At 38.8% G+C, this 12472-nt stretch overlaps 1 protein-coding gene across 2 annotated transcripts; it reads right to left on the minus strand.

Annotated features, from left to right (window-relative positions):
- Positions 1-1062: 1062 nt before the first annotated feature.
- On the minus strand, positions 1063-7766 carry slc1a6 (solute carrier family 1 member 6). 2 transcript variants are annotated; one of them, XM_048252614.1, is made up of 10 exons: positions 7523-7766; positions 5207-5467; positions 4650-4787; positions 3864-4071; positions 3684-3726; positions 3210-3520; positions 2698-2931; positions 2208-2402; positions 1940-2074; positions 1063-1627 (listed from the first exon to the last, which is right to left on the minus strand). In XM_048252614.1, exons 2-10 carry the CDS (start codon positions 5421-5423, stop codon positions 1429-1431), a joined length of 1680 nt encoding a protein of 559 aa, XP_048108571.1. In that variant the 5' UTR covers positions 5424-5467; positions 7523-7766; the 3' UTR covers positions 1063-1428. The 2 variants fall into 2 exon arrangements, with proteins under 2 accessions (XP_048108571.1, XP_048108570.1); XM_048252613.1 differs by lacking the exon at positions 7523-7766 and adding an exon at positions 6877-6932.
- Between the last annotated feature and the right edge of the window lie 4706 nt (positions 7767-12472).

The following is a 12472-nucleotide window of genomic DNA, read 5'->3' on the forward strand; positions in this document are numbered from 1 at the left end:
AATATATATAAAAGGCATTTAAATTGCCTTTGTGGTATATCATCTTATCAAATGTACCAGTTTTGTTTTCGTCATTGCTGGTTTGCTGAACATTCGCAACAAACTTAAGATATTATAATAACTGCAGTTTTTTTTTACATACACTACCGGTCAAAAGTATGGGGTCACTTAGAAATTTCCATTCCACTCCATTATAGACAGAAAACCAGCTGAGATCAGTTGCATTGTTTTTTTTAATCAGGGCAGCAGTTTTCAGATTACATTATCCTTCTCTCCCTGTAGCCAAAATAACTGCCAACAATATGAACCATTCCTCAGAGCAGTCTTCTGACTCTGCAGACTGCATTGATCATTGCTAACTGCTTAGAGGTACAGTATGTAGATGCAGTGCTACCATTACCAAACACTTTGATATTTTGGAGGGGTTTTGATATGTAGTGGAATGTCTTTCAAACTGACTGTTGCTGACTATGCCAAAGTATGCCTCTGAAATATCTGTATCTGGAACTGGTCAATGAACGTTGGCAGTTACATGCTGAATCACAGAGTTAGGGAGGGGGACTTGTCCTTGTTTAAATAACATATCTGGCTGAGACATGACTGTTAAACACAAAAGATAATCATTTATATAAAAATGTAACCTTTTAAGTGTGCTGTGCTCTCATTTCCTGTTGTATGTATTGCTATATTTTATACTATATCAAAAGTTATTCCTTGTGTCTGTGACGGAAATGTCAGTTGTCTTCATAATATTATTACATTATGTGCTTGCATAATTGCAAAACGGTTCTCAACTGTTGTAGAAAGAAATGACTGACTTTTAATGCAATATCTACATTGCCCATTATCAGCAACCATTCATCCAATGTTCCAAAGGCACATTCTGTTCACTAATCTGATATAATTTTAAAGGCTAACTGAGAAAACATTGGAGAACCCTTTTGCAATTATGTAAGCACATAAAGTAATGTGAAAACTGCTGCCCTGATTGAAAAAACAATGCAACTCACTTGGTATTCTGTCTATAATGGAGTGGATTGGACATTTCTGAGTGATCCCAAACTTTTGACCGTTGGTGTACCTAAATAATGAGCAAATACTGAGAGGTAGATTTATATCAGGAACAAAGGATTTACAAGCACACTGTTATCCACTGTAAGACAGTTTGGTTTCCAAATCCAAATAAATATGGGGTTGGGAATAAATAAACAAAAAAACATTAAATTGGTCTATCAATAACACTGATATAGGAATATGCATGATTCTGTCTGTTCCTTGTTTCTATGGTCTGCTCCTCTTTACCTACTTTCCCATTCTATAGTCATGTCGTTATGTTCCCCATGACAACAACTCTCTTATCTCTAATCAGAGCTAATACAGGGGCAGGAGTCATAAGTGTGAGGATGTCTCTCTTCCCTCCCTTTTCTTTTACATGGTGGTCTCACTGTTGTGGTGCTTCGCTGTATCGTTCTCCTGGGAGATGAGCTGGTAAGGTTTCTCGTTCTCCTCGATCACCGAGTTTCCGATTTCTATGTCCTGAGACTGAAGCTCCTGCCGTGAAAGGTGCTCGATGATTCCGGCCCCTATGGAGTCTCCTAGAACGTTGGTGGTGGTTCTGAGACGGTCCCTACACACAAACAGCACAACTACTAATAACATCTCTGAAACAGTCTGCCTTACCAATTAAAATATTCAAGCACTGACCAATTAAACCATTTCATCCAAAATCATTCCTACATAGTCTGTTTTCATCACTCCATGCTAAAAAAATAGTTCTTATATGTTGCCATTACAACCTATAGCAGGCTGTTTGGATGCTCTTTGTAGGAGTGAAAGGCACCACCATTTTGACACACAGCTACATCATGCACTGATAACCTTTTGGGCACATTTTTGCTGCCACTCTCACTGCCTCGATGTGACATTTAGGTTGACTTACAGGAACCAATCCACGGCGATAATCAACGTTATATCCTCCGTGGGCAGTCCCACCGATGTCAATACAATCACCATGGTTACCAGGCCAGCTTGAGGGATGCCTGCTGCTCCAATGCTGGCAGCCGTTGCTGTGATACTGAAAGAGAGTGCCACAATTTCAGCAATTAAAATATGTAAAATGTAGCCTAAATAATAAAATGAAATGTCCACTTCATGTTTTAATATAAATGGATTTTTAGTGCAGTTTGTACATTTTTTACTTCAAATACCTGATGGTGAGAATCTGACCAAAGTTGAGATCCATGTCATTAACTTGTGCAATAAAGATGGCTGCCACTGCTTCATACAGTGCAGTGCCGTCCATGTTGATAGTGGCACCAACAGGCAGCACAAAGCGTGTCACTCGCTTATCCACATGATTGTTCTCTTCCAGGCAACGGAAGGTGATTGGGAGGGTTGCCGAACTGACAGCAAAAGAGAAGAAGACAGGGCACCGTTACATTACTGATTTAGATTTAATGCACAGCTGTACATTTCTGTTCTACTACCCGTGTCATACAAAGACAAACTAAAAGAATAAGCATAGCACAGCAAAATGATACAAATTGTGAAAATATGAGTTATTAAAAAAATGAGCAGGAATTGTGTATTGTGTGCAAACTGTAAAGTGTGATCAAAAGCTAGAGTTCATGGTGCCTAAAATGGCCAGAGGGTTACGGCATGTGCAGCTTGTCTGCAGCTGAGGCATGTGTTCCCCACCTGGAGGAGGTCCCCAGGGCGGTGATCAGAGCCTGCAGCAGCCCTGCGATGAAGGTAAACGGGTTCCTCCGCGTCACCAGGAAGTAGAGCAGTGGCAGGACGAAGAGGCCGTGGATGAGCAGCCCCACGATCACCGACATGGTGTACATTCCCAGCTGCCCCCCCATCTGGACCAGGTCCTTCATCTCAACAATTTTCCCCGCAATGAGAAAGAGGATTCCCACAGGGGCATACCTGGCAAACAGGAACACTGAGTGACTATTGCCAGTGCATTCTATTGTATACAATGCATGTGAATGGAGATGAACTGCAGTCTATGTTTACTGTACTGTAAGATCTTGGTGGAAAATGGCAGAAACACAAGCTGGACTAGTCAAAATATTAATACCTGAATGTATGACAGTATCAGGACAGTTTCAAGCTAAGATAGCAACATGAATTTGAAATGTATATATAGAGATGAAGGAATATTCAACAAAGCGTATTGGCTTTACTCAACACTTAACACTAACCAGATGATGATGGCCACTAGGCGCATAATAGCATCATTGAGGCAGTCAAAGAATTCGCGCAGGACCTGGCCCTGCTGTTTCATGTTCCCGATCACCAGGCCAAAGCACATGGAGAACACCACCATGCCCAGAGCGTTGACCCCGTTGGAGGTGCCTCCCATGGGCACCGACTCCTCCACCGTCTCCTGGATGGTCTGAAGGACTATGCTGATGTTAGCCTGGAGGTCAGTGGCAGTGACGTTGGAATCGGTCATGTTGATTGGAATGGTGACATTCTTTGTGGAGATCAGTTTCTTGTAATGTGTCTTGTACTATAGAGTTAGAAAAAGATGAATATGTAAGGTAAGAAATTAATTCAATGTATTTATTTATTAATTTTTGATTGTAAAATAGTTTGTCAATGCTTTCACACTGAATGATAAAAATACGGATTGTTCACCTAGCTAGCATTAGTTATAAAAACATTTTCTCCACCTGTTTGAAGCAAGCTTCCACCAAGTTTGGAGGGAACATATTCCTATCAAACAAAAAATAGACAAAGAATACAATGATCCAGTAATTGAACATCACTTAAACCTACTTCAATTAGCTTTTCACATGAATCACACTTTTTTACAGTAAATGCAGGTACATATGAAAGACTGCCTGACCTACCTGATGAGGTCCAAAAAGGCATCTGCTGCCTGCACTGGCTCAATGTTGCCACTAGATGACACTGGACTATCTCTGCTGCCTTTTCCGGGTCTTATGATGATCACCATAACAATTCCAATAAACACAGCAATGAAGGTCGTAACCATGTAATACACAACAGCCCGCATTCCCATCTTCCCTGACGCTTTGCTGTCAAGAGAGGATATGCCTGGAGGAGTCAACACAATATATAACTCATGAGAAAGACACTTGTTTAGGGGAGTAGAGCTACAGATAGATAGATAGATAGATAGATAGATAGATAGATAGATAGATAGATAGATAGATAGATAGATATTATTATTTTATAGATATAGATAGATATTATTCATCCTGAGTGAAATTTTAACAAATAACATTTGCAGTAAGTGAGGAATGACAATGAGGTGGTGGACTATTAAATAACGGTTATGGTTGACCTCAAAAAGGGTGCTTTAAAGCATTTTAAATAAGTAAAGTGGAACAGAACATTATTAACTTTGCTCATACTGTGTATGGAAACCAAGCATTAGCACATGTGTGGTATGTTATGTGCATGTCGCCATGCTCAACGGGGTGTGTGCTATGTTGTATGAGTGGATCATGCTGTATGTACATGCTGTGTGAGCGTTGTATATGATGATAGGTGTGTGTATGTGTACTGGACATGCACTGATGCTTTTCACACGTGAAGTTCCTAACGGAAAAATAAAGTTCTTTGAATTGAGCACTTTTACAGTGTTGAATTGAGTGAACATGTTTGTGAACCTGTGACCAGGCTGGAGATGATTAGGGGCAGGACCAGCATCTGGAGCATCCTCATCAGCAGCTCTCCAGGGAAGGAGAAGTACTTGATCTCCCTGATGGACAGCTTGTATGGACGCAGGGAGAATCCCAACATGACCCCTGCACAGAGATTTTAAGATAAACACAACCTATATAAGAACGCATATGTGAATGCACATGAGTAAGTCAGTTGATCATGTTTGTTATATGACACTCAAAAGTGATTTAGTTTATTGATCAGTATATGTATATTGTATATATTTGTGTATTGTTATATGCATATTGATTTGACTTACAGTACAATGAATCATATACAAGTCAATTATGCCATTACTTTGCTGAAAGGATTATTATGTGTGCACATTCAGAAAATAGCTTGAATAAATTATATGCAAAGCCTGGGACTAACAATGGCCGTGTGAAAGGGCAACAATTACTACTTTGCATGTGTGTCAGTGTGTGTGTGTGTAGGTGTGAGCGGGTGCTGATTGTCCTTGTTTGTGTGTGTGAAGTATGAGTGATACATGTGCACAAAGTACCTAGTGCAACTGCAGCCACGGTGAAGAGCACGAAGGCGTTGCGACGCAGGAAGGCCCTGGTGCTCGCTCGGGTGATGGAACACATTCTGCTGCGGGCGCTGGACGCGCGTTTCTGCACAGCCTTACGGAGGTGGCGTAGGCCTCGCTCTGAGCGCTCAGGCTTTTCCAAGTTGTCGTTCAGAAATAGGCTGGCACTAGTCGGGGGTTTTTCATTCATAATCAGCTCCAGCACCTGGTCCAGCAGGCAGGTTTCGTGGGAAACTGCGAGGGACCAATACATATCATGACATGGGATGTAACAAGTAGAGTACACTTTCTACAATAACTGGGTTAACAGGCCTTACCAAGACTGTACTGTAAAAGACTGCTTTTATTGACACATCATATGTGATGTGATGTTTTTTTTTTTATCCTCTGCTCTGAGGAGTTAAAGAAAAGTTGCTCTACACAGAATCAGTTGCTCTAAACCTAATTTCATAGATATCTCGACCAGATATTGCTTTAACTGCTTGAAAGCTATGTGCAATTATATTCAGGGCTTTTTATGTTAATAAAATATCTGAAAATTCACACAGCTATAATATTTTATCAAAGGCAACATGACGAGAGCATGTGAGTTTCTCTTCATCTGAGTGGGCACAATATCTATGTGAGGTTAAAATAACAGGGACACTTCTCTAAGTATCTGAACATAGTAATGATCTTTCTGCATAATTGCACCATTTACATGCCACTTACTGCATACATACCCTATAAGTGGCTCTCCACTATGTAAATGAAGAAATAATGGTACATGCATATTAAATGTGTATTTTTATATTTTACATTATATTTCTCTGTCTTCTTGCATGGTCTACTTGATTTTTTTGTATATTTGTGACTCCAGTCCTGTAAGTCCTGCCTTCTGTTCAGAGCGGAGGTACCAATTATACATACAGAGTGTTTCTCTGGTGTGCTGGCTATTGCCAATTCTGTTTCAGACACCCAGCCGAGGGGTATTAATGCTGCATGAGAGCCCCACTGGAGACCGCTGTACTTCAGTCAGCTGTGGTCTCCTCAGTTCCCTCTCCAAAGCAAAAGCACTGTTAACAACAGAGTGTGCATGTGCAAGGGAACTTTAGCAGTAGCGTTAACGTAGATGAATGAGTCTTATCAAGACAAATTTACTTAACGCACTGGCAGACAAATTTGCTTGTTTTTAGGATGAGATGTCTTAAAATAAGTAAAACTTTTCCTAAATTAAGTCAAATGATTTCACGAGAAAGCGCTAGGTAAGTCTCTTTATACTGAAAACAAAACAAACTAGTTATTTTTATCTTGATATAAGACTAATAATCTTGGTTAGATTTTATTAGATAAGCAGTTTTTTGTAGTGCAGTTATGATAAATGGTCTTTCTTCAATTCAACCCCCAAAAATCTAAGATAATCCTATATAACAACATTCAGCGTTTGACATCAGTTATGAAATATCTGTGACATAGGCTAATACATTTTTTTTTAATTCATTGAAGGTTAAATGTATCTTGTTTTATCAATCTCAGAACAAGTGCCTTAGCTGCAAGTGCTTCAATTCAACACACAAAAGCTACCCTACACAGCTGTTCAAGTCAAATCCATATTGTCACACCACCAAACACTACCCATTACCACACGAAGAGTCTGTACTCACCACTCATGATGTCACTGTAAAGACTACTATGACCAGAACCAGGCAGGTGTAGCACCTGTACTACCAAGGTGAATAGTGGCAAGACTCTAAGGACCTCATGTGCTGATAAATGTGAGACCATCACCTGTCTGACCTGACCTTCAGAAGTCTCCCCCGCCACCATCACCCACCCCCAAAGCTACCCTGTCCCCTACTGAGAACAGATGCCAAGAATGGACACTACAAAGGCTAGGGGTAGTCCTGTGCAAAATAACCCAATTCCTTGTTGTCACTAGGATACTACTACTAGACAGTGACAGCCAAGAAAGATGCTGACTGAGTGTCAGTGCGTATACTTGCAGTTATTTTGCAAAAATTAAACTGATTCACGGTTCAATAGCCTACAGAGCTGTGGAATAAAATTAATTTAAAAAAGCACCACTTTATAGCAACCTATTAGGCTATTCAATACTTTCCACATAAAATTCAAAGACAGAAACATGCACAACAATTTTATAACCTAACCAAATGCGCTCGCTACCTCAGACAATAGGTAAAAACAACAACATCAACAACAACAGTTAAGTTATTAAATTATGAAATCATGTAATTTATGAAAATTATCCACTCAGTAATGAAATAACCTATAGTTCACCACATAGCCTACCCCGTTTTCAAAAGTGTCATCCGCCGCGCTTGAGCAAGTTTGGAGCCTAGTCTCAGCCAGTAAGGTTCTCAGTCAGTGATGTAAAGATGATAAAGTCTGCCTTTTCTACTTCCTCGTGTGCCGTTTTTGAGGAAGAACGCTTTTCCTCACTCTCCCAATGAAAACCCGCCTCATACGCGAACAGAGGTCTGCGTGGGAAGGATAGCACTAGGTTAAGGATTCTTCAGGCGAGAAGAAAAGCCACCTGCTGCCCGTCAGGGAAAAAAATCTCAACAGCGTCCCGCTAAACTGTGTGTGTGTTCTGGTGAAATATTATGATGATGGATTTTTCATAAATTCAGCAGCGCATTGTTTTACTTGAAAATGAAATGTCTAGGGTTTCGCCTGTTTCAGACCATTGGTGTGTCACTAACGTTACATTATCTGTAACAGGCCATCCAATCTGTTTGCAGATTTAATCGTTTCCTTAGAAATAGTAACAAAATGCAGATTACATTTTGGTGCTCCTATTACCATGACAACATGCCCTCCTCCAATTGCTTAGGGTGTTGTTAGAGCAGCTCAAGGGATACACATATTACTGACCTTCACCGCCTCTCTGCCCACTCCTCCACCTACACATGTCTTAGGCCATTTTGCTGCCAGCCACCCCCCAGTATGGATGTGCTATAACTAAGCTTAACAAAACAACTGTTTGCAGTCCATTGACTTTAAGAAAATATAGACCTATTTTATATTTTGACCTACATCTCCTGTAGCCAACTGCATAGGCCTACACTATAAATTAGTTTAAAAAACACATACTCTTATCAATAGGCTACTTAGGCTACTCAAGACAAAGTAGGCTAGGATGTACAATATAAGCTATGCCCCATCATGGTGCTCTTGCATGAGCCACTCCTCCTAGTCCCATCTTCCTTTCCCCCCCTTGACTTCCCTTTCTCTTCCCTCAATAGATATAAATCATGATATGGAATTTATATCAGAGTGTTCTGATGTATATCATTGTTGTCCATCTAGTAAGTGGCAAGTGAGGTGTTAACTAAAATACATGCAACCCTGCAATAAATTATCTGCATCACATGCATAGTGATAGTATGGTCACCATTTCTATTGCCTGTGTAAAACATAAGCGATTGAATGGTATTATTTCCCTCACAAGTAAACAGAGTAAGAGAGTGTGAGTGTGTGTGTGTGTGTGTGTGAGAGAGAGAGAAAGAGAGAGAAAAGAGAGAGAGAGAGAGAGAGAGAGAGAGAGAGAATCCTTTTGCCATTAGACAAAAACAAAATATGCCACCTGAGATGATAAAGAAAGAATGTTGATCATGACAAAAAAGTATCTTTCCATCACAGCTCATTACAAAGCACAATTTAATAAAATGAGCACACAATTTAGGGTATGAGCCCACAGTTAAGCAAAATAAGTGCACTATTTAGTAAAGCAAGTACCCAATTTACTAAATTGAGTGCACAATCTAGTAAAATGAGAGCACAATTTAGTACAACAAGCACACAATTTAATAAAATAAGCACACACATTAGTAAAATGAGCACACTTTCTCTCAAAAAATATCTTGCAATGACACCTCTGGCGTCCCGTAGATTGATGATTAGTCAGTTAGTTTATGAGGGATTGTTCACATTTGGCATGGAAATCAAGGCTGTAGTCATGGAGTCAACATTGGGGGATCAAATGTGCATGATGGGGGAATCAGTTCCTGCCATTCTATTATGTACAAAGTCATAAACACATGGAGTGATATGTGTATAGGCTATGTTTTCTTTTAAACAATAATGTCTAATAATACTGTTTTTCTCATTACAGTGTGCCATTCTATCTTAAGTCAGTGAGGGTTGAACAAATTACTACCAATTATAATAATATGAACATAAATCTGTGCATTGGTATAGAAAATAAGTCCAGATATTGTGGCCAAAGTGGTAAATATTCAAAAACTTGGCTGTGCAACATCTGCATGTGCTTTCTCCACTGTTGAGAGGTTAACAAATCCCCCAACTGACATAACACCAGAACTTTTCTCAGTTGACAAATGTGAGGAGTGTGCATCCTTTTTCAGTAGCAAAATTGAAAAAATAAGACTGAACATAACAACACACTTGCTAACAACTCTTGTTTTAGAAATGCCAGCTACTGAAAGAAGACCCATACACCAAATGTTAGAATTCAGCCCTATCAACTGTGAAACACTAATTAAAATGGTTCAAAATCTCAGTTCTGCTACCTCCCAACTGGATACCTTACCCAGTAGCTTTTTTAAATCTGTCTTGCATCTTATTACTGCAGATGTGCTTCAGATTATAAATACATCTTTACACAGTGGCATTTTCCCTAAGTCCATTAAAAATGCAGTTGTAAAGCCACTACTCAAAAAGAATAACTTAATTGGATCCTTTGATATTAGGCAACTACAGACCAATATCTAATCTACCTTTTATTGGAAAGATCGTTGAAAAACTGTTTTTAACCAATTAACTACTTTTTTATCATCACAAAACTATTTTGATGACTTTCAATCTGGCTTTCGTGCAAATCACAGCACCGAAACAGCCCTGGTCAAGGTGATAAATGACATTTGTCTAAATACAGATGCTGGCAAAGCATCTGTTCTAGTACTACTGGACCTGAGTGCAGCATTTGATACAGTTGACCACCGTATACTACTCCACAGACTGGAGCACTGGGTTGGATTTTCAGGTGTCGTCATAAAGTGGTTACAATCTTACCTGCAAAACAGGAGCTACTTTGTTGCCATAGGGAATTACACCTCAACACCAGTATCCCTAACCTGTGGTGTTCCTCAGGGATCGATCCTAGGCCCTTTACTGTTTAATCTCTACAAGCTCCCACTTGGCCAGATCATCAGGAAAAACTCAATGTGTTATCACAGCTATGCAGATGACACTCAAATCTACCTTGCACTATCTCCAAATGATTATGCACCCCTTGACTCTCTTTGTCAATGTCTTGTTCAAATAAATAGCTGGATGTCACAAAACTTCCTTCAGCTAAATTCAGATAAAACTGAAGTCATTATATTTGGCAAAGAGGAACAGAAACTCAAGATTACTACTCTGCTCGAGACAAAGGGACTTAAGGCAAAGGATGTTGTTAGAAACCTTGGTGTTATTATTGATGGCAATCTGAATTTTAATAGCCAAGTAAAAATTAATCAGTAAATCAGCTTTCTTTCACTTGAAGAATATTGCAAAATTAAAGAATCTCATGTCAGCAAAGGACTTAGAAAAACTTGTCCACGCCTTTATTACAAGCCGGCTTGACTGCAACGCCCTCTTAACTGGACTTCCAAAAAAAGACAATAAAGCAATTACAATTCATACAAAACGCAGCTGCTAAAATTCTAACAAAAACAAAAAGAAGCGAGCATATTACTCCAGTCTTAAGGTCCTTGGCTTCCAGTCAGTTACAGAATTGATTTTAAAGTATTACTTCTTGTTTTTAAAGCATTTAATGTCATTGGCCCAAATTACATACACGACCGGTTCAAACAGTATATCCCAAATAAACCACTCAGGTCACAAAACAAAAAACTTTTAATGGAGCCCACCACTAAAACCAAATGTGTATGCAGCTAAACTTTGGAACAGACAACCTGATGAAATTAAAGATGCTCCAACGGTTTCTGTTTTTAAAAACAGACTTAAGACAAAGCTTTTTAATCATGCATATTACTAAATTTTTAAAAGGTTATTATTATTTTATATATTTATTTATTTTTATTGTTTGTTTTATCTTGCATTTGACTATTTCTTATCTTTTGGATTTTATCTTCTTTTTATCCTTTATTTGACTATTTATCTTTTACCCTTGTTTTCTACCTAGCATTTGATCTTCTATTTATATTTTATTCTTCATCTTGCTTTACCTTTTTATCTTGTTTTTCTGATAAACTGTTCTTTAGCATCTGTAAAAGCACATTGAAATGCTCTTATTGTATGAAACGCGCTATATAAATAAATCTGCCTTGCCTTGCCTTCTGAGGCTGTACAGTATTACCATGGTTCCATGTGATCATGTAAACTAATGCATTCAGAGTAGCTTACAAAGAGGGGGTATTAGAGTATTGATATAAGGGCATTTTGAGCATTTCTGAATATTTGGGGGGACATGTCCTCCTCAAAGTATATTATGATACAGCCTTATGGAAATCCATTGACAGAATTTGTTAAAATGCTGAAGAAATGTGCATGCTCTGATTTTAAAGATTTTAAGCTCGTGCCAACAACAGCATACTGCTGATAGGCACAGTATGAAGTCTACAGGAGGAATCTATAAAACAATAGTACAGAAATCATAAGGACACATGTGCACACTGCAGTGTAAAATACACTATTTGAACTGAATGCAAAACCTGGGCTGGGGACACACAAAACAGGAAATAAAAGCAAAGAAATGGTGTGAAACTCCCTTATAATGCTAATACAAAACTACAAAATGGGTCTCATTTAAGGAAACATAGCACAATAATCTGCAACTGAATTGATATTTTACAGTAGCCTACATGGAGAAACACAGCGATAACAGCAGATTGCATCACTATGGAAACAAAATTACTCTGCCAATGTGTGGGAGGTGTAAACCATGATCCACATTTAGACATTATAATGATGTACTTGCACTATAGCAAAATGCATAGTGCACGTGTGCATTTGTAGTTTACACAAATTAGGAAATTACTACTCATGTGATGACGTAATTACAATATATGTTTTATGCTGTACGTCAATCCAGTCCCTAGTACTGGGAAATAATGCTTAAATGCAATACCGACTTGCCTTCTGCTGCAAACATGAAACAAGCTGATAGTTTGCTGCATTACACCTTCAAATGAAACACAGGTATTTTCCCAAAGATGTGCTGTGGTTACTGTATACAAAACATAATTATTTTTTATTTGTTGTTTCTAAAAC

The sequence above is a fragment of the Alosa alosa genome, chromosome 9 (genome assembly GCF_017589495.1).
Source record: "Alosa alosa isolate M-15738 ecotype Scorff River chromosome 9, AALO_Geno_1.1, whole genome shotgun sequence".
Classification (NCBI taxonomy): Eukaryota; Metazoa; Chordata; class Actinopteri; order Clupeiformes; family Clupeidae; genus Alosa; species Alosa alosa.

Bases quoted from the DNA above. Each gene is read 5' to 3' on its own strand.
- slc1a6 (XM_048252613.1), bottom strand. The intron at 3,521-3,683 runs GTGGAGAAAATG...CTAACTCTATAG, and splicing joins TGGAAGCTTGCTTCAAACAG to TACAAGACACATTACAAGAA. The intron at 2,075-2,207 runs GTATTTGAAGTA...ACTCTCTTTCAG, and splicing joins GGTCAGATTCTCACCATCAG to TATCACAGCAACGGCTGCCA.